Below are 21,732 nucleotides of genomic sequence, written 5' to 3' on the forward strand. Positions count from 1 at the left end.
CTATTGTAGTCTTAGTTTAGTAATGGTTTAGCTTTGGTTTAGTCCTGGATTATAAAAAACCTTTTCATATCTATACTTAATATCTCGTAAAGAACAGGGGCTTTAGTCAAAATAATATGACTGTGGCAAAAACAGTTAAACCCATTTACCCCACATCTCAGACTGCCCCGGATGCTTTGATTGGCTCCAGCTTTGAGTGGGTCCCGTCTGCAGCCTCATTAACAAGGGCACGGGTTTTACTGGCCACGCGGCAAGGCACTGGGCTTTTAACCACCAACCAGTCCCCCCAAGCAACCGCCCTGGGAACAACATACTGTCTCACCTGAGTTGCTTTATGATGCTGTTTAGAGGGCAGTGAAGAGATTTCATGGGCATTAGGTTCCTAAAGATTGCTCAACACCTTAAAGAAGAAGAAAGTTTTTCTATTTCTAATACCATATATTGCGTTAAAAGATAGACAGATAATTTAATAAAAGTTGTCACCCAAAAAAATATGTTTTGCTTTTGTTTACAGTATGTTATAATAATTTGTATTATTATAGAATATTGATATACAACATACCTATTTTATTAATTAATACTATTTTATTAATGCTATAATAATGTCAGTTTTGTCCTTCTAATACATGTGTCAAGGCAATATGAAAGGTAATATGTTACCTGCAATCCATGGGGTTCAGAATGATGAGAAATTTGGACCGTTGCTATAGTAACTGACAAATTAGAGCAAAATATTGCATTGTATTGAATGGAAAAAGTTGTCAAAATGACGCATATAACAGGAAGCTAAACTGTAACAGCAATACAATTACGTATGGGTGCAATAAACTAACCCACATTTTCTATTTCTAGGTGTGTGAAATGGCTTGTTTACACCTAAAAATACATATTGCAATGACCCGAATCGAAGCTAAACATGATGCAAGTGAGTGCAACAGATCAGGGGAAATGATGACGCTGCAGTAACCTCGGATAGTAAAGACGAAAGCCACTCATTTTGCACCTGCCGCTCCGTTCCCTACTGGAGTTGTAATGGTAAAAATAAACTGGCTCCACATCTGTTGGCAATGTCAGTAGTCTGTTTTTATGCTTGTAATGACACATTAAACTCTGTGGTTCATTTCCCTCCCTCCTTCTCCAAACCCTATGTCCCATTCCAGTAGCTCTCTCTCTTTCTCTCTCTGTCTCACTCTCTCTCTCGTCCCTCTCTGTGCCAGGGAAATCTTTGGGAATGAATGTGGACTTTTTGTCTGTTTTGGTCCAACATCTGAGTCCTTGGATGTGGTGGCATTGTACAATCGGATAATTCCCTTTTTTTCCGCAGTATTTTTTTTTTAGGCATGTGTGGGTGGGTGCTTGCTTGGCTCATGGGTGATGGGTGGCCTCTCGCCCAGCTGGAGGGGAGCCATTTTGCCCTGTGGAGGGAGCACCCAGTCAGACGGCCGGTGGTGCTGCGTGGTCTGGACTTAGGGGCTTGCCAGCAGGATCTCCTCTTGGCTGTGGGTTGACACGACCGCCACAAGTGCTGACAATCGCTGACACATCACTGGCAGAGCACGGGCTGCAGTTAAACGAATGGGACTTGGAAAAACACAGTTGACAAAAGAGATAACTAGAGATGTCACAGAGTCAAATGTTTGTGTTGCAATTAGTTTACAATTACTGCAACCATATGAAAGCCTTAATTTTCTTTCATTCCCATCATTTAATAAATCACCATCCCCAAGTATGTGCGCCAGTAACCAGTTATGAAATCAAACTTTCTGAAAGATAAAGATAAGTTGAGACCATAGACTATATATAGAAGTAGACTGCGGGAGTGTGACGTCACCCATAGCGATGAACTCCAGTCAAATGAAGCTCACAGAGGCCGGCAGTTATAGGAGTGAATTTGGAGTCAAGTTCCAAATTAGGAATAAGAAAGTATTAATGGACAAAATAGTGAAATAAAAACACAAGGCCCATGTAGAGTGGTTTAAGATGAAAAATTTAAGACCAAAATGCTGCGGCTCACTGCAGCAGTTACAGAGAGAGGGTTGACAGTTTTTCAATGTAAAGTCAATTGGAACTGTCGATGCAGCCGGAAGGGCCCTCGAGCACACTTCCTATTTCGAACATGGTGGTTAGTGAGTTAGCTATTTATATATACAGTCTATAGCAGGGGTGGGCAAACTACGGCCCGGGGGCCGTATGCGGCCCTTTAAACCTTTTAATCCGGCCCGCCGAACTGGAATAAATTTCAATAATAAACCTTGTTGTTTTATTTGTCATACATTTCCAGCTTTTCCCAGTAGATGGCGCACTATATATACATTGAGGTGTGGCGTATTATTGTGGCCACAATGCTTTATGGTAAAGTGTTCTTACAGGAGTTATTCGGACCATGAGTGAAGTAATGGTGTTCAAGATATAAGACTGCACTGCTTCTATTTCATGTTGGTAAAAGTCAAACATAGAGAAGTTTAGGACTCTGTGTTGTAATTGTTGATGCACAGACCATTATGGAGTTTAGTTATGCTGTTCTTTCTGGTGTATGTGTGTGACTGTACAATGTGAGCTCTGCTTTCAAGCAATTTTACAGTCAGACTTGAAAAGGGTAAGCTCACGATTTTCATTCACTTGTGGTGTGCAGTGGAACTATGGACTTTTGTGTGTTCTGAGTCTTTCACAGCGATGTAGAAGTGCGTTGTGTATGTCTGAAGTCCTACATAAGCGTGGATATGAATGTAATGAAGCTGAGCTCTTAACACGTTATGTCCTGTCTTCTGTCCGGCCCTTCAATCAAACTTTAGGACCCTATGTGGCCCGCGAGCCAAAAAGTTTGCCCACCCCTGGTCTGTAGCCTAACATAAAGTTAAGTTGAGGTTACCTATATCTGAATTATATTGATCATCAGTGAACCAAATAATCATCTCTAATCATCCCTTTGAAAATATACGATATCTTTCATCAGCCTATTCCCATGTTTTCTTCCTTCATTCTTTAACCAATCCAACCAAATACAGGAAAATAGCAGTAGAAAGTAAAAACTGAAAGTAAATTTATCAAAGAATATTATTCATTACTACCCCTTCTCAACATCATAGAGTAACTTTTGAAACTTTCACTGGATCAATAGTGAGTTTTAAATTTCAGCAATTTAAAATTGATTTTCATGAGTTTGAAGACAAATACAATTGAGTTTATGCGTTTCGCTCCGGGGCATGCGGGCTCTGAGGGTATTGGCATGCTCTGTGTGAGATAAACATGTAGGTAACACTGGATTTGTAAGTCTGCTTTCTTATCAGCACCAAGCAGAACCCAAGCACATAATTTAACATTTTGTGAACTCCGCGAACTATGCAAGCTGCAAAGCAAGAGTTTGTTAGATAATTTTCCGAAAGGTGCGTTTGATTTCACAACAATGCCGGCGAAACACAGAGCGCTTGTGTGACGAGGTTCAAAGGAAGTCGGGGGCTAAAAGCAGTTAAGCTCGTGAGTATCGCCACCGAGCTGTCCCTGAACTATGATCTGTTGGCCAACTCTCATCTCTGGGGAGAGCGGGGAATTTCCCAGAGCCCTGAACGCCCCGCCATCTCTCATTCCGTCCCCTCCCTCTCCTCTCTCTCACTCTCTCCGCGGACCAGTCGAGACTTGCAGGTTTGAACCCTCCTCTGTGTTGCCGGCCTCCCATGCCCATTGCCACTCAAGCAGCAGGGGTCCGCCGCATTTGTCTCATAATTATCCGAGTGGACGGGGGGGTTGTGAAGATGAAAGGGGCGAATCACAGTGCTGCTCTGTCAAAGGTCTGTCTGCCTGGCTGGGGGGTTTTGGATCTATCTCCTCCGTCCGCTCTTGTGGCTGCGTGCGCTCCCCACCTCCCCGCCGCCGTGTGTGCGCCACTTCACGCGCACACTCGGACAGTCCCTCAAGAGCGCCCGCACAAAGTATAATCGCGCTCGTGGACTGGCCCCCCTCCTCCCCATGTACGAGCCCCCCCGCTGGTTCATTCACAACTACAAAACTGCAGAAAATACCCCCCACCCTCACATCCTGAAAGACTCGAAACTCCGCGGGCCACTCTAACAAGCTCCGCCCACCAACCCGCTTGGCCCCTCCCTCCCCTCCACCGCCGCCACCTTTCTCCTTCTTCTCCTCTTAACTACTGGCTAGGAGTTAATGGACTGTTTTGGCTAGTCTCCAGACGGTGAGTGTCACCTCATTAGCCTATAGCGGCTCGCTCCCAGACTGCTCCTTGTGTGTGTGTGTGTGTGTTTGTGTGTGGGAGGAATACAACAACGGAATGTCATTGGCCCCCCCTTCCCTAAAAACCCTCCCACCATACACCCTTAGCCTCTCTCCCCTTCCCACCACTACAATGAATGAGAAAACACGCATGCATAATTAAATCTATAGTCTCGTCCTCATTGCTAGCCTCCGCTACTTAAAAAAACCTGCTTGGAAGTTTGCCACTGTGTGAAAAAAAACGCAGTGTCTTCAAACCAGAGAGATGTGGCCAACCTTCCACCCTGGTATGAACCTTCCCTTTCTTCTCCAGGCCCTCCGAATGGCAGGGTGGCAACAGCGGGCGAATGTGAATGCCACCCGGTCCTGCCAGTCAATTACGCCAAAACAAAGCTAATTGTTTGTTTGGTGCATACCCAAAAGATGCCGGGCCTGGCCATTGATGGGGGCCATTGTTTCAGCGCAGATGCAAACTCGCTTTTTCTCACAGACGAGACTTGACGCTGATTAAACTTGTGAATGATGAGACCACACTTTCACAAAATCAGCTAATCCATGCTGCTTTTATAACTGTAAACAATGTTAGCGTTTCATCCACTGAGACGCTTTCTCACATTCAAACAGGCTTGCTTTTTATCTGCGTATTTCTTTTTCATTAATTGTTGGGAAAAAACGTCTATAAAGCTGCACTGAACAAACTTGCCTATATAACTTCCATGGTTTGCCCAAATTCAGTGAGCAGTCTTAGCTTCACAAAAATAATTTTATAAAATCTGCAAACTGCATACTCGAGAAACCAAAATCATTTGGCTTTTGCATATTAAGTGATGTGAGTAATTAACTAAAATAGCTCATACTTGGTTGGCCGCTAATCAGTTCTGAAAGTACTGCATGATTTTTTATATGTCTGTTTCAATGACTCATAGTGAACTTTTTCCATTTAGTTGAACTGTTTGAAAACTGCATTTACTGGTATAATGACACTAACTTTTTGACTTTTTGGTGGAATCATAGCAGCATCTAATATATAAATAATTAAATGGTCCATATTACCGTATTTTCTGATCTATGTTATAATCTTGTTTCATCATCACAAACACACCTGCAGTTGTGTTTTGTTTCATTCACACGTTTAACACACAAACTTTACATTTTTAGGCTCAGTTCTTCTCTCAAACATAAAACACTCTGTTACACCTTGTGATGTCATGTGTGCTTCTCTATGTTTTAAAATTCCATACACCTTCACTAGAATCATTTAGATAATTTCAGTCCTGGAATTGCCAATCTCTACTGAACTAAAGGTAAAATGGTAGTTGTTAACTTGAAAACTACGCTTCATGACATCACAAGGTGGAACAGCATTTTGAGCTTTGGAGATGTAGATAGACTAATAATAAACTGTTACTCAAACTTGTGCAAATGAAATAAAACACAAGTCCAGATATGTTTTTGATGAAGTAATAACATTATGTCATGTATTAAATCTCATAAGAGTCAGTTTTGTGTAATATATGAGCTTTAAATCCAGCATTTATAGACAACGCAGAAAAGCAGAAGAGTGTTTATTTCAGTCCTTGCATTGAAAGTGTGAGAACAGGGTAAACTGGAGTAGTGGTGGGGCGGGAGGGGGGCAGTTGGGAACTTTAAGTGGGACGAGAGTAGGGGCGAGCCTGCTCATTTTTCATGGGACAGATGAGGTACTGTGTCGTGTAGTTTGTCTGCTGCTCTGCCCACGACTCTGCCGCTCATGTACAGCACAGATCAGCTCTCGGCGGGGCGCTGGGTCTGTGCCCATGTTTGTCTGTGCGTGTGTGCCTGCCTGTGAGGATCCTGGGGACTTGCACCCGTTAGTTTGTTGTGGGCATGCTGCGTAGAGTTTTGTTGGATCAGTTAAAAAGCAAAAGTTTGTTTAACTTTGGTGTGATTCGGGATTCATGCCAACTAAGTCTGAAATGATTTGTATTACAAAATCAACTTTTCCCTTTAATTATAAAACTAGTGGCCTGTGTCTGTATGCCCATGGAGTAATAGGCACACATCTACATTCAACTCTATATTGTGGCACTTGTGGTTTATCTCCATGGAATTATTGTTCCCTGAAATGTTCCATAATATTGCATTAAACTAATTTATGGAGTCAAGCAGCTGATGCCATCACAAAAGTAAATTCTGTGGAGAGGTGACCCTTCTCACAATAAGGATGGATTTGCTTTTGAGGATTAAACTAACAAAATCAACAAAATACAAAATAGATGTAATTTAATGTTTAATGCCATTCTGTGTAAATTTTCAGTTACAGCAATAGCATCTCCGTGGAGATGAGCAGATGGCAGACCTTCCACCAGAAAAAGTTACATATTGCACTTATCATCATTCCAATTTTTTTTAGGAGCATTGTCAAGTTTATTTTCATTTGAAACCTTCATCTGACGACCATTCACTCTGTAAATACTAAAATTATTATTGAGCACACATTGTACAGGATATAGTGTTATTTGTTGTATTTGAGACTTATGGCTGAAGTGGGACCTGAGCCCAGACCAGAACAATACTGTACAGTGCGTGTGTTCCTCCTCCTCGTCCTGAATGCGTCTGTGCTGTCTGTCTTTCACAAAACCAGCCAAAACGCCATTGTTCTTTCAGACGGTTCAACTTTGGCCCTGTCACTTTCTCTTGGCCTTTCGCCTTTCTTTTTTTCATGTGATTGTGTTAGTGGTGTATGGTGTGTGTGTTTTTGTGCGTTCCTGTGTAACTCATCCTCACTATATACCTGCATTCCCCCCGTCACTGGCCCGACATCTGATAGCGAAGGCTATCCGGATTACCAGGTGCTCCTCCAAGCCAATAAGAAATACTCGCCTTGTCCCAATTATGAGATAATCATTACAGTGTCACGCGGGAAATAGACAGCACAGACTGGGGGAGTTAGAGGGGGGAATGTGAGGTAGAGCTGGACAGTAACTGGATACTTTTACTCAAGCCGTTTAATGAAGTACATTTTTCAAGGCTAATTAATACTGATAAAATGTATTATCTCAAAATGAATTTTATTCCAGTATGAAATAGTTCATAAAAGTTCAGCTCCAGCACTTGTAGTAGTTCTAATAGACTAGTGGGTCTGTACCTGATCCCTTTATATAATGAAGTAAAATTTGTTTTGCCCCAGTATGTATGCTAGAATGAAAGGGAGAAATACCTTGAGACCTCTGAAAACTAGTTGAAACTGTTTGATTTAGAGTTTTTAAGAAAAATCAGACTGTCTTTATAATAAGTTCATAATAAGTAATTTTACTTTTACTTCGGGTTTGAAATGTTAAAGCCACTAAGCCTATTTTGTTTTATTTAATTGCCCCATACCCTAATATAAGATCATTACGCAGTAAGCAGAAAAGCATTTGGCTTTACATAACATATACACTGGCAACCTACACTCATTAGTTACTGATGCCAGTCCAAGATGGCCGCCCCCTGTCTCCTGCTGACCCTTACCATTCATATCAGTGTCATGTGGTCCAAGCCCAGTGCCAACCTCTAGCAGGATACCACGCACAAGTTGGCTGGGGGGCTTCTATGCCAAAATGCAGTGTCTGTGGTTATTGGGAGGGATGGTGGCTGTGCGGGCGGCGGGGGGCATCGGCAGTTGGCAGGCTGGCACACAATGGTTGGCACAGAAAGATCCTCCCCTCGTCAGCGGGCACATTTCCTCGCCCATATCTTTTGTTTGGCTTGTTTGGGTTGCGGCTCATCCTGATAAAGGCCACTTTGTTTAGACAACAAAGCGCGAGGGAGGGAGAGATAGAGAGACAAAGAGATAGGACAGGAGAGAGAGACCGGCTAAAAAGGCGGCAAAAAGGAGATCGCAGATGGAGAGGTGCAGCAGTGGAGTCAATGGAGACATATGGGAACAAGGAGGTCTAAAAGATATAGTTTTAACTGTATAAGGTGATATTGTCACAGATACCCAATAACAGATATACACACAGGCGTGAGGTACAATGGAGTCAGGATTGTGTGTCAGGCAGTAGGACAAAGATAGACTGATAGTGAGCAGAAAAAGAAAGAGATTTGGAGAATAGAGCAGGATCTGGCAACGGTTGGAAGGCAGCCCGAGCGCTGTGAGGTCATCTGCAAACTGCCAATGATAGAATCCAGGAGCAGAGGAGGACACTGCACTAGCACACAGCACACAGACTCGTACAGCACTGTCATGGCCTCCAAACAAACTCTCAGGTTTGTTCTCCATGAAGCTCTTGCTCCGTACAGAGGAGGACACTGAGCAGAAAGGCGGCTTGGCCACATCAAATATTTACTCAGGAGCAGCTGTATTGTCGAAACATTACGCATCAGAGCTGTGCTGTAATGAGGTCGATATTTCTGCCCCTCTCTCTGTTCCTGTTTCTCCTGGAGTCCTCCCTCCCTCCTGCCTCCCCAGGCTGCTGAAATGCGTCTTGGCTCAGGACCCATGCCTCTGGCAGCCAGAGTGCTATACATGTGCACAGAACCCCGCTCGGCATAAAATGGCTGCCAGACAGGCTTCTTCTCCTGAAATGTCGACAGCGGTATGCATCTGCAGGCTGTGCGTGGCGCGCGTGCGCACTCTTATTTTGTGGGATACTTGTACGTGTCTGCATGTGTTTGTGGGATAGGGCCGTGCATCAATGTAAAGAACTATACTTTCCTAAACTGTGGCTAATTTGATCCACACTGTGTTGTGTATGTGCATGTGTATCCCACTATTTAGGGGACCTGAGTGGGTATCATGCCAGAAATGAGAGGGGTGGGTTCGTGGAGTGAGCGAGTGTTTTAGTGATTATAAAATCCAGGCGGGTAACACACATGGGCGTGGAGAAACCTCACAAGAACTGAGCAACTTTCTTGCGGAGCCAGATTTCTGTTGCCATTACCCCTAATTGCTTTAATGGTTACAGTGGTATGATAAGTATCCCACCGGACAAGAAGGTGTAAGAACTCATGGACACATCCAATAGCCACAAGCCTCCTCTGCTGTTTTTTCCCTTTTGCTGAGTAACAGTAGATAATCTGATTCATACGTGCTTCCTTCATGAAACGGTTTGTTTATTTAAACAAGTGGCAGGGACAGAGGGTGCCAAGAAATGTTGTTTTTGGAAAGGGCCGTGGGTGTACGTGTGGCGTGTGTGTGTCAGACTCCTCCAGCCCTGCCAAGCTCCCAGGGCAGAGCCGGCCTCCTCCACCACAACTGTTTATTTACAGGTTACTCCAGTGTTTATTTGAACACTATCGGATTGGCCCGGCTTCTGCACAGAACACCTTTCAGACACAGGCTGAGGCTTCATGCCTTGTAGGTCCTATTCTTCAACACCCTCTTCCTAATTTTCCACTAGAGTGTAAACGTTCAGCGTACAGGCATATCTATTCTAAAGACCTGTTGATTTACAAAATAATACCTACCATTTATTATAACTTTACTATAAGGTTACATTGTGTCCGCTCAACCTTAAAAATCCTAATTTTAGCACATACTGTATTTGCCCGGAGGTGGTGGTACCAGTGCTGCCCTTCTTGGGTCAAAGGTAAAATGTAATGCAATAGGGGAGGTGTACAGCGCTCGGGCGCAGCCTTGGCAGATGTGCCATATGCCGGATCCACCTTGAGTCGTCCAGGTGGTCTCTCCTGGTGCTACAGCGGGGCCTCATGCTGGAGGATGCTGCCTGGGATCTCTAATTGCCACGACCATCTGCTCTTTTTGTCATGGTTGCCTGTTCAGCCCTTGAAGTCGGGAAAAAAACGCAAAACAAAAACACAAACTCTGATCGGACTTAAAGCCACTCACCCCCTCCCTCCCCCTCGTATACTGTAGCCCTCTTCTTCTCACTACATTCACCTTCCTCTTCCTCTCCCCCCTCTCTCTCTCCTTTCTCTGCGGCTCTGTGTCTTTGCGGCGGGCGTGGAGTTGGCAGTTGTAACTAGACTGATGGATGACTCTGAAAGTGGCATGGGGGGGCGGGGGAAGACAGAGAGACAAGGCCGCCCGAGCTCCCCGCAATCACTTTATAGACATGTACTGTGCCAAGTCCACACAAAACTCGGCCCGGCCACAAAAGCAGCTTTACAACCCTAATGTGTGTGTGTGTGTGCGGAGACTTGCGCCTTACTGCAAGCAAAGCAGTGGGAACTGTTTTGCTGAGACCATACAAATGAATAGACGCACATAAATAATTTTCAATCTTTTTTCTACAGCAGCCTACTAAAACTTGAGCTATGTTTTTATGCTATCCGGAAGCACTGCCGACATACATTATAACGCTTGCATATATCTTCACTTTAGGGCTACACTTACAAAAAAGGGGATTTTTTTTTTCTTTTTCTTAACGTATGGTCTTGCTCCCTCCCTACTTTGTCATCGTTGAGCTTCGGCCAAGAACATTCTGTTTTTGCAGCGCTGTTTAATAGTCAAATTTAGGAGCGGGGGGAACAGGCACCAGAGACACTGCAAGGGAACAAGAAAGGGATAAATCTTTCAGCCATTTTTTTACTTCTACAACTCCCCCTATTTTTTCCCTCTATCCAACCGCTGTAACACAATTCGGGGCAGAAAAGGCGGTTGATGTGAGCAGGGGGTATCTGAGTTCACTGTCTCTTGTCTGTGTTTTAAGGCGGAGATGATAATCGGACTGCTGGTTTTCATTGGGGCATGTGTGTGGCTCAGACTGGTTTCAATCAAACTGGAGGTCCACTACACTCAAGCGCCTTGTATGTTTTTTTTTTGGAAGGATTTTCCTCCAAAATAACCAAGATTTGATTTACAGCGAAAGATGTTGTCTTTGTGGGCATACAGGGCTTTTATGTTTTAAGGATTGCATACCATAAGTAGATACATCCCTAACTTTACGTGATAAAATAGTAATTTGTTTAACTAGAGTGTTGACCCAAACTAAAGTATTTCATTTATCATTGTGAGATGATCCAGAGCCTTATTCATGGAGGCTATATAGATAATAATATAGATTTTAATAGCATTACATCTTGAAATATTAAATCCTTTTTGTGAGTCTGAGCACTATGTATCGTTGATAGATTCAACCTGTGCCTTGCCTTGAGTTATTTTTATGATTATAAACATTTTCTTTATTGGACATGACAGTTATAACATGAAATGAGGAGAGAGTGGGTAGAGACATACAGGGCAAGGTGATATCAAATGCATATATAACAGCTTAAACCACTACCCCACCAACGAGCACTTTTTAATTTATCCTCCTTTCCTGTTTGGATTATTTTTGATTAACTTTTCCTCCAGGGGGTTGACAGCCCTGCCTCCCCGGTGAGGTACAGTGCACGTCAGTCCCAGTCGCCTCAAACTAAACCTTCGTGGAGCAAAGTCAGTGGAAAGAATTCCGCTCATGTTTCCTGGTTGCTACCCGCCCCTCACTTTTTTCTACTGTATTCGTACCTTGAACAGCAGGATCGGACACATTTCTCTGTGCCCCCCTGGACACTCCTCCAGCAGCAGCCTGTTTGAAAAATTACTCATATACTGAACATGAAGCCAGTTAAAAACAGTTTTATAGTATCCTGTGTCAGACAGTGCTACGCCTTTTGCAAAGTTTACTCTTTCATACATGATAATAGTGTGTAAACAGATAAGAAAAACATTAAGACGTCAAGCGAGATGTTTAATTAAAGATAAAATGTGATGTTATAAGTCTGAACAGAGGTACGTGTTATTATGAAAAGTGTTTTATAACTTTTAAGATAAAAACGAATAGGACAAAAATTAGCATGTGAATATGTCAATTGATTTTCAAACATTCAGCTATGAAATCTTCAGAAATACATGACACCAAGACAAACAAATGATCTGTTTTTACCACAAAAACTAGAGATTTTAAATAGACAATAATCTAAAAATATGTTGAACAAAAAACTGTAGTAATATGTGTCTAACTGTATATTTACTCATATAAATGTACCTCGTTGACCTTTCCAAGCCTTACTGTATGCCTGTATAATTCGCATTACTTTGTGCAGCTTTTCCTTATACTGTAATATCCTAACTCTTATGTCCTGTCCTGTGTGTTTGCAGACTCGCAGCAGTCAGGAAGTCCCAGTAACAATGAGCCAGGCAAGAACCCTCTTCCAGGTACGTAGTATCACTCATCAACTCTGCTGTCAGCACCCTATTGTTCAAGTACAGTCACAACCATGTGCATAGCAAACATACCTGGTAGCTACAGAGTTATGCACAGACTATAAACTCACTTACCTATAGACAGTGGAGCCAAGACTCAGGGTATGAAAAAAATCCTAAAGAAAAGCAAAAGTAACATATATATATTCTGTAATAAATAAATGTTTTAGTTTAAATTATTATTAGAGTGACAATGATATAGTGGATTGTGTGGCATAGTTTAAGGAAAAAAACATGATTTGCACACACCTTTACAGACACTAATAATTAAAAATGAACTATTCCAAAATAAAATGAAAACTTGCACTTATATTCAAAATATTATACATACACACAACTATGTAAATCACAATATATTACAGCAGATTAAAATATGGATGATTAAAAATATAAGGATATACAATAATCTCATATACATGACATATATGATGAAATTAAACAAGTACATTCACTCTTTTTAATAGGTACTTCTGTAGACACATTACAGGTCAGTGTAAGAACAGTTAAATTCTCAAAGAATAAATATTGAACAAATCATTATCCATGTTTTAAAAGTTTCAAAAATGTAGTCCCATGACACTAAAAATAAACTGTAGCAATGTCCCACCAATGTAGCTGGCTGTACTGTAAACTAAACATAGCTTATTTTCTTATGATAATATGAAGTCTCAATATTTTAAGTCTCCTGAAAATTTAGTGCTACAACATTACCACTCCCTGTAAATTGATAGTGAGCACATCGCAGCAGATTTGCCTGTAGCCTTGAGCGGATCTTTGGGGGTGATCCAGAACCCATCCTCACTGACAGCCCCGTTGTTCCCCTGACTGACCTACGCCATGCCGTCACAATACAGGAATGAAAATAGTTTGTGAGCGCCATAATTACTTTTCTACCTCAAGAGCAGGTTACGCTGAATCGGGTGCCAAGGAAAACATGCTAGCGAGCCAAAGCGTCAGACCTCGGGAGTAGGCATGGTTCCCCCTTCGCTAACGCCGAGCTAGCACACTGGAGGCGGGAGACTGACTTTTGTAGGTGCCAATCGAGCCGCTGATCTTTTTTGGCAGGGTTTCCGTGGCGTTGGCATGGCATCAAAGAGCAAGAGTCATTTGGGTGTCAGGAACTTGTCTGGGAGTTTTAGCTGACGAACGGCTTTTGATTACCCTGCGTACTATACATTCTTCCACTCATAAATTTACATAAGCAAGATATCGATGGTTCTCTGCCTCTAAATATAAATACAACCTTAGCTGAACCTTTATATTTAATACTATAATTACATTTATTATGCCTTAAAACTGATTAGGTTAAATTGTATGTTTTGACAGTAATAGGCTGAGACTCTTTTCTCTTATTGTCCTAATATTGCTAAACTTGCATTCTATTTTAGCTGGCTGTATAAAATAAAACCAGTGAAGCTAATTAATGTGCACTTAAGTGAATTTGATTTTTACATATATTGATAAGTAACAAGTCATGTTTGATCAGAGAATAGGAAGCTGTCTTTTTTCAAAACACACACAAAACATGTCCACAAATTGTACAGCACATTTAATTGTCATCAGCAGTGCAAAATCTATTTTACTAGAAATCCGTCGCACTTATTTTAAATTTACATAACACCAAGTGACAACCAAAACATCTCTGGAAATTTTTGTCATATTCCTGGATTTTTTTGCCAATGTGTAACAATTTTTCTGTTGTTTTTTGCAGTGTACTTGGAGGACAGCTTCATCAAATCTGGCGTTTTCAGTGTTTCCGAGCTGGTGCGGGTATCTAGAAGTAAGCCACTCTTTAACTTTGCATTGATCATTATCCCAGCCTAAGGTTTAAACTCAATTATGGGGTCATGTCCTCATTTAACTCCTCTCTTTGTAGCATCAAACTAAATAACAGGGAGTATTATTTACTCTCAACATACAGTTTCCAAGAAGCTCACAGGATTAAGGTTTGACTGTCTGATTGCACAGTGGAATATCTGGTTTGACGGGTTTGAATTTGCTCGAACACCTGTGCGGCTCCCTGTTTAGACATGCAGTTGTATGTGAGCCGTTTAAGGTAGTTCTGCTGAATCGCCCGGGGCTTCGTTTACCTGTGATGCCTTGTACATTATTATTGCATTATACAAGACTAGGATACACAAAGGGCCCATTCAGAAAGCAGCGCTGGAATGTGAAAAGTACCATTGTTGTACATAATTAAGATTTTATAAGAGGTACTTTTTTATTTTACGTCACTACATTTATAGAGATGTTAATAGGGTTGGCAGGTTAAGATATTTTCTTTTTTGGCAATGTCAATCACTTAATCACTTAGTCCTTCAAAGTACATTTAATATTATTAACCTTCAGACAATTTTCTTTTTTCATATTGAATACTTAATGCTTCTTTTTTTTTTTTTTTTTCAGAAAATATTATTAGAATATTATGAACTGCAGTAATAGTGGTGCAGCTGCAAAATATTTGAATTAATATTGTTTTTTTTGTTTTTTTTTATAATGTTAGTCAACCAGAGATGCTAAGATACATATTTTTTCTCACATTCTCCACATTTTTTACATGCTTGCCCTATTCAATTCAGTGTACAAAATAACAGATAGAAATATTTTTTGCTAGTAATTTCTCTTATATTTCTCATACAATATATTGCTGATGTAAATATATACAATAAACACTAATATTGAAACAAATTTATGCCACTGACACAATAACCCTAAAGCAGGATTATCCAAAAAAGACAAGTCTAAATCTACACCACTGTTCAAAAATCCAATCCGACAATAAACAAGTTACAGAATGAAACACTTAGTAGTTAGTTTGTATCTATAATGAGTCGTAGAAGTTATTTATTCACTCCTCTACAGTTCAAATCTTAACTGTAATCCAAAAATAACAAAATGTTTCCTTCTTTTACTAAGAAAAAGTACACATAATAAATACTGACCCCCAAAAATTACTGTTCCCTCTAACATGTCAAGTCAATATAGTAGTTAAAATTAATATTCTGCTGTTATGTTAGTCAACCAGAGACGCTAAGATCATTTTATTTATCATATTAAAACACACTTTCTCCACAGTTTTACTTGCTTGTCCTATTAAAATCAATGTAAAAATATGAGTTAGAAATATTTTTTTGCAGTAGAAATTTGCCAAACTGCAACAACTTCGTATTAACAAAGTTTCTAAAGTCAACGCACGCCTCATCTGATCTCCAAACTTGTATGAGACATTTACAACCTCTCTAAACTCTTTGAAATGGCATTGTTTTTGTTTAGCGTTTAGCTTTGCCCCCTAAGCAGATGGCGCTGGCGCAAGGGTCTCCTGTGCCCGGGCCCATTGCACTAAAGCCGACTGAAGTTTTCGGAGCTTGGAATTTTAAAAAGGTCGGCGGGTGCTCTGGAGTTGTCAGTCAGTAGTCTGGTCACTCCCAGGACAGACATGCGAGCTGCCTGGTGTCCCCCTATCTCCTCTTTGACTCTGTGCGCGGGTGAGACTCTCTTTGAAGTCCATCAAAGGCACGCACGCTCAAGGTTCAAGGCTGACCAGCATTTGGACCAGGCCGCTCATTAATGCAACAGCAGAGAGGCCCTTGCATGTTTAAAAGTATTATGTCAACACTGAGAGGACCAGAGGGGCAGAGGAACTGTTGACATAATAGCCATAGAATTTAGAAGGGACGTGCGTTGGCAAGATACTAGTGATATGATACTCTAGAACTGGGGATGTAACCAAATGATATCCGAATCTCATGGTATCACTATATGCATCTCACGACATGATATTTATCGTGATATTTTGGAGAGACTAGTTTGTACACTAATTCAGTGTACAAACAAAATATAAGATAAAAACATTTCTACTATAACTTTACTATAATCACGACAATTACTACAGTATATTGACTTATCATTCAGTATATGAAAGCTAGGACAATATTTTTTGGGTCTCAGAATTTACTGTGTGTACACTTTCTTTGTAAAAGTAAAAGTGTAAAAGTGCTGTAATATAAAGAGATTTGAGCTGTAAAGGTTTGAAAAATTAACCTCTGTATTGCTTCACTCTGTTATTAATCTGTTACGGGTCATGCCACTTAATTATTCTATATAAACATAAAAATACAAGGATTATCTTGCATTATTGTCATTGTATCAGTGGCATAATGTAGTTTCAGTATTATAATTTATCGCAGTACATCTCTGTAGCAATATATCATGCTTCAAAATGTACTACAGTGTCAGGCCTATTTTACTAATGATGTACAAAAATGTGTTTAGTCATTGAGATTTTTTCAGTGTGAGAACTGTATTTCCACTTGAATCATGCTTTTTTAAAATAATATAGACTTGTAAGATGTTGTGGATTTGATGGACTAATTGCTCTCATTTTGTTATAGGCTAAGCAATCACAACAAGGGCCTGTGCCATCTACTTAAGCACTCTTTTTGGAGCGTCACAGCGTACAAGTCAAATCTAGTACAGTGGCCAAGTGGCACTGTAAAAATCTTGTCTAGCCAAAACAGAAAAAACGCCAGTGTCAATGATATTCGGGGGCCGTCCTCAGACATGAATGAAAGAATAACAATGGTCGCTTTGAGCCGGTTACATTCCTCCACAAGCGGCGCGTTGTGGTGGGTCGTGGGTAGGGGGCGCTGCCAAGGCCCGGAGTGGGGTTTGCCAGGGTTTTAGACGAGGGTTTTGGTCCATGGATCGTGCCAGTGGTGAACCTCAGACCACAACAGACAGGGCCACACACTCTCTGCTCTCATCAACGGAGAGAGAGGAGGAGAGAGGGAGGAAGGAAAGGAAGGAAAGGGAGGAGAGAAAGAGGGAGGTGTATAGAGGTAGAGGGAGAAAGAAGGAGAGAGGAAAGGAGGAAAGGTTTGGAAAGAGGAGAGAGACCACGAGAGAGAGAGAGGGGTGAAATATAGATAGAGAGAAAAGGAGGTATATATAGAGAGATAGAAAGAGAGAAAATGAGAGACAGAGGGAGGTATAAACAGAGAGGGACAGAGGTGGGAGTATAGAGAGAGAGGTATATATAGAGAAAGAGAAAGAGGGATGTGTAGGGGGAAGGAGGTACAGAAAGAGAGGGAGGAAGAAAGGAAGGTATAGAGAGACCAGGCCAAAGAGAGAGAACGATCGAGGGAATTATTGAGAGTGGTCAGAGAAAGAAAGAAGGAAGGGGCATACAGAAAAAGGAGGACAGAGGATGAGAGATAGGCGAGAGGTACAGAGAGACGGGAGGGAAGAAGGGGAGAATTATAGCGATTGCGAAGAGAGAGAGATTCTGGGACAGAGTGGGGTATAGAAAGAGAAAGGAAAGAGAGAGTGTGAACTGCCTTTGGGTTTGAAACAATATCCCAGACCTGGACCGCAATAAGGAAAATAACACCTTAATTTCAGCAGTAAATCATAAAGAAAGACATGGTGCTATGGCGAGTAGCGCAAGATTTAACTTATTGCCTGAATTAATAAAATAGTGATGCAACTTACTAAAATACAGAAAATAATACTCTTATACTTCTTTAGAGGTAGGAAATATTTTTTTAAATTTATGACATTATTGTGGAATAGTGGAAATGAAAAATGTATTTTATTGTCTGTGATGAAAAGTGTTTAAAAAGAGCTGTGTACAACTAAAAATTTAACTAAACTTTCAAAGTAATCATTCAAGTACAGATATAGTGGTATTTCTGAACTCAATTGTCCATTTACTGCTCAATCAAGACATTTATAGGTTTAATTAAAATAATGTCTCAACTTTCTTTTCCCTTCTAGGTAAATACTTGTTAACTTACCTTAGAGTTTTATTCCAGCTGCCCTGCCGTTTATTTGGGATAATAAAAGAAAGTTATTTTAAGAATTTGAGTGCGCTTTTTGTTGACGTGCACATGTTTATGACCTCATTCATTTCAGTAGGAGTTCATCTTTCACATGTTCCTGGTTGTCAGACACTGATGTGATTGGCTGCAGTAGCTGTCACTCCTACCTTAATTCCTTAAACATAACAGAAGAACAACTCAGCACTTTTAAACATTACACAGCATTTTTAGCCTTTGGAATAAGTTTGTGCAGCACCCTTGCCTGCTTTTAATCTCACTAAAGGAGCCTTCAAGGAGATTCATGGATTTTATCTGTCTGGCTTTTCTTGCTTTGCTGCTAACAATATTGATTACAGCGAACTTTAGGGGCCACTCACTTACACAATTGGATTTGTTGTGCACTTGAGATAATAAAAGACAGCAAATGCACTATAAGGTAAAAGTTTTGTCGCCCGTGGCTCCCTATAGCTCTTTGGGCTTCACCGACTTGTTAATCAGCGGATAGGGCTGGCTGGTCGGGGCAGTTAACCTGTGAATTGGGAGCGTTTGATTTGATACCCCTAAACTCAAAGCGTCAATAACAGTCACTCAAGCTTTGCCTTACAGTTAATTGTGCATCCCCCAGCTCGGGCTTATAGTGCTGACATGTACCTTGCCTCTCTTACGGTGATTAAAGTTGTATCTTTTATGTGTCCTCCGTAGTGCCCATCACCCACGGCGCAGCGGTAAACTTCTCCATGGATATGCCGAGCCAACCGTACTACCACGACCTGAACTCCAGTGTGGGGCTGCATCGCTCCCTCTCCTCCCCTCCCGGCAGGTCAGTGCAAACTTCCAAAAGCGCAAACAAGCAAATCTAGCACAATTAGAATAAGGTCATAGCTGTGTAACCTTCCTCTGTAGCATCATGTTTGCTGTTGTAGTTGCTAATGCAGGGGTTGGTAATGTCACAGGGAGAGTCGCAATGGAGTAGGGCAGTTGAATTTTGGGAATATATATTTATTCCAAATTTATATTTTGGGGTCATTTGAAGCAATTACTCTCAAAATTCTACTGATAGATAGCAACATCCGCATCCAGTAAAAGTTGCGATTGCGTGCTGGGCCCAAAGACAAAAATTATAGTAAACAAAAATAAAGAAAAAGCAGATCCACACTGCAGTTCTACAAAAGTGACCTGCAGAGGAAGAATACACCTAGTTCTTAGTAATATTTTGGTTTTGGTTAGTCTTTCAGAAAAAAAAAAGAATTAGACTTAGATTAGATTAGTAGGCTACATATCTTTTGTACCAAATTGATAGTGGCCATAATTTTATTAAGATTAAAACGATAGAGAAAAAATTCACTGCCCACTGGAATTTGCATGAAATATTAAAGAACTTTATTATAAAGGCTGTAACTATGGTGAATCATTTGTTAGTAAGATTTTGTGGTTAGTCTTTCAGAAAAACTTAGATTAGATTAGTGAGCTACATATTTTTTGTATCAATTGAAATTTGCAATAATGTCATTAAGATTAAAATGACTGACAAAATGCACTGCTACAGTTTGGAAATGATAATATTTGCTAGTGTTTTATTGTAAACATGATGACTATTGTTAAAAAAAAACTAAACTAAACTAAACATTGTCTCATTTGACTGCTGATAGTGACAATAAAGATAAGAAAAATGCACAAATATATTCTTGTATTTCTCTTCAGCAAAAGGCCTAAAACGGTGAACATGGATGAGAACATGGACACCAGCCCGACCGGTCCAGACTTCTACTCCTCGCCGAGTTCACCTGCCAGCAGCCGCGCCAACTGGCACGACCGTGACGGAGGTGATTTCACTGTTTCGTGTTCATGTGATTCAAAGAGGTTTCTAAATATAGGTTATTTATAACACTGTTTACACATACCTTGACATGTTTTTGACATTTCTTGACAGGTTTCATGTTTGACTTCCTGTTTACATCCTCTTGGGTTGTTTCACACATTTGAAAGTTTTGTGGTTTGGCAAAGCAGGTGCACTTGTTTACTTTAATTTAATAGAATAGTTGCACATCTGACTACAGACCAGGGACATTGTAATCTAGTATAAAGTTTACATACAAAGTTTCTTATATTATTATTATTAATAATAATAATAATAATAATAATAATAATAATAATAATAATAATAATAATAACAATCCCATTCCAATAATTTATTTGTTGGTTGGTTTTATATATTTAAAAATTTAAGTCTTGCAAAAAAAAAAAAAAAGAATCTGATCTGGTCACTTAACTTAACTAAGTAACAGAACCATAGTGGATTCTGTTATCCTTGTTCGTACTTGTCCTGATCAACATTCAAATTCAGAAACCTATCCTTAGCCTCTAGCTTAAAAGGTGATTACAAATTCAGATAAAAGTGCATAAACGTACACAGACTTGGACAGTTCATTTATGGTTCACTGTCATTTGCCAAAAGCCTCATATTAGCCACATTTAATGGCTTTTGCTAATTCCTCCATAGCAAAAACATTGTGGCCTGCTTAGTATGTGCTTGAACGCTCCTGCCCTCTCTCTCTTTCTCACTGCGTGTAAACTGCATCTGGTTTCCGCACTCATGAACCTGTTCAACCCTTTTAAAATACATACCATGACAGAGATAGCCGCAGGCCTCTCCTCTCATATAAATGTTTGAGCACTTCTGAACTGGAGTTTTGAATGCAAATCGGAGTTCTCTTTCACACCTGTCTCATGCACAAAGGAGACACTGGACGTCCAATGAGGAAGGCTTTCAAGTACATGGTGTTCTAGCAACAGCACCTGGGGAATTCTGACTGAAAATCTCATCACGAGAGCTGTTTGCTTTAGTTTTCATCAACTTTTTCATGTCGGCTGAAAAGTATTGAAAAGTCAGTTGTGCTAAAGGAATTTGTCAGTTGGTCAAAAATGTGGTCATGTAAAGGTGCACTATGTAACTATGTAATGTATAATACTGCTTTTCCTGGAATGCTCCCCTTTATGCAAGCAGTTGATCCCCACTAGGCAAAGCTACAAGTCAAATCTGTGGAGGGGCGACCCATCTCACAGTAATCTATGTTTTCCAATGCATTCTTTAGCAATAAAACACATGGAATTGAAAACATGCAAGATAGATTATTACATGTGATACGATGAGACACACTGCAAAAAGCAATACCTAGGTAAGTGAAAATGACTTAAACTAAGAACATTTTACTTTATTTGAGTAGATGAGTAAAATTATCTACCATTGGAACAAGTCTGTTTTTCTTAATTTAAGCAACAATAGGTTTAGTTTCTTATTTTAAGTGCAAAGAGTTGTTGTTTTTCTTATAGCAAGATGTATTTTCATATTTTAAGTATAAAAAGTCTTGTTCCATTGGCAGATTAGTTTGCTTGTTAAGTGAAATTTACTCAAATTTTAATAAAACTTCCTTAACTCAAGTCACTTTAACATGGCTAGATTTCAGTTTTTGCATTACATTCCAGGCAAAGCAGTAACATCTCTACGGAAACAAGCAA

The 21,732-nt window shown here is 40.4% G+C and overlaps 1 protein-coding gene across 8 annotated transcripts in view; it reads left to right on the top strand.

Annotated features, from left to right (window-relative positions):
- Positions 1 to 21,732, top strand: part of LOC110159339 (nuclear factor 1 B-type) — a 111,350-nt gene that overhangs the window by 57,277 nt on the left and 32,341 nt on the right. For all 8 annotated transcript variants that reach the window (XM_055156674.1, XM_055156673.1, XM_055156679.1 and 5 more), the window contains 4 exons: positions 12,293 to 12,349; positions 14,109 to 14,177; positions 18,919 to 19,036; positions 19,918 to 20,039. In XM_055156674.1, the coding sequence (XP_055012649.1) occupies positions 12,293 to 12,349; positions 14,109 to 14,177; positions 18,919 to 19,036; positions 19,918 to 20,039 (366 nt within the window). The remainder of the gene's footprint in view (positions 1 to 12,292; positions 12,350 to 14,108; positions 14,178 to 18,918; positions 19,037 to 19,917; positions 20,040 to 21,732) is intronic.

The sequence above is a fragment of the Boleophthalmus pectinirostris genome, unplaced genomic scaffold (assembly GCF_026225935.1).
Source record: "Boleophthalmus pectinirostris isolate CB_2022bp ecotype Guang Dong unplaced genomic scaffold, ASM2622593v1 HiC_scaffold_20, whole genome shotgun sequence".
Lineage (NCBI taxonomy): Eukaryota > Metazoa > Chordata > Actinopteri > Gobiiformes > Gobiidae > Boleophthalmus > Boleophthalmus pectinirostris.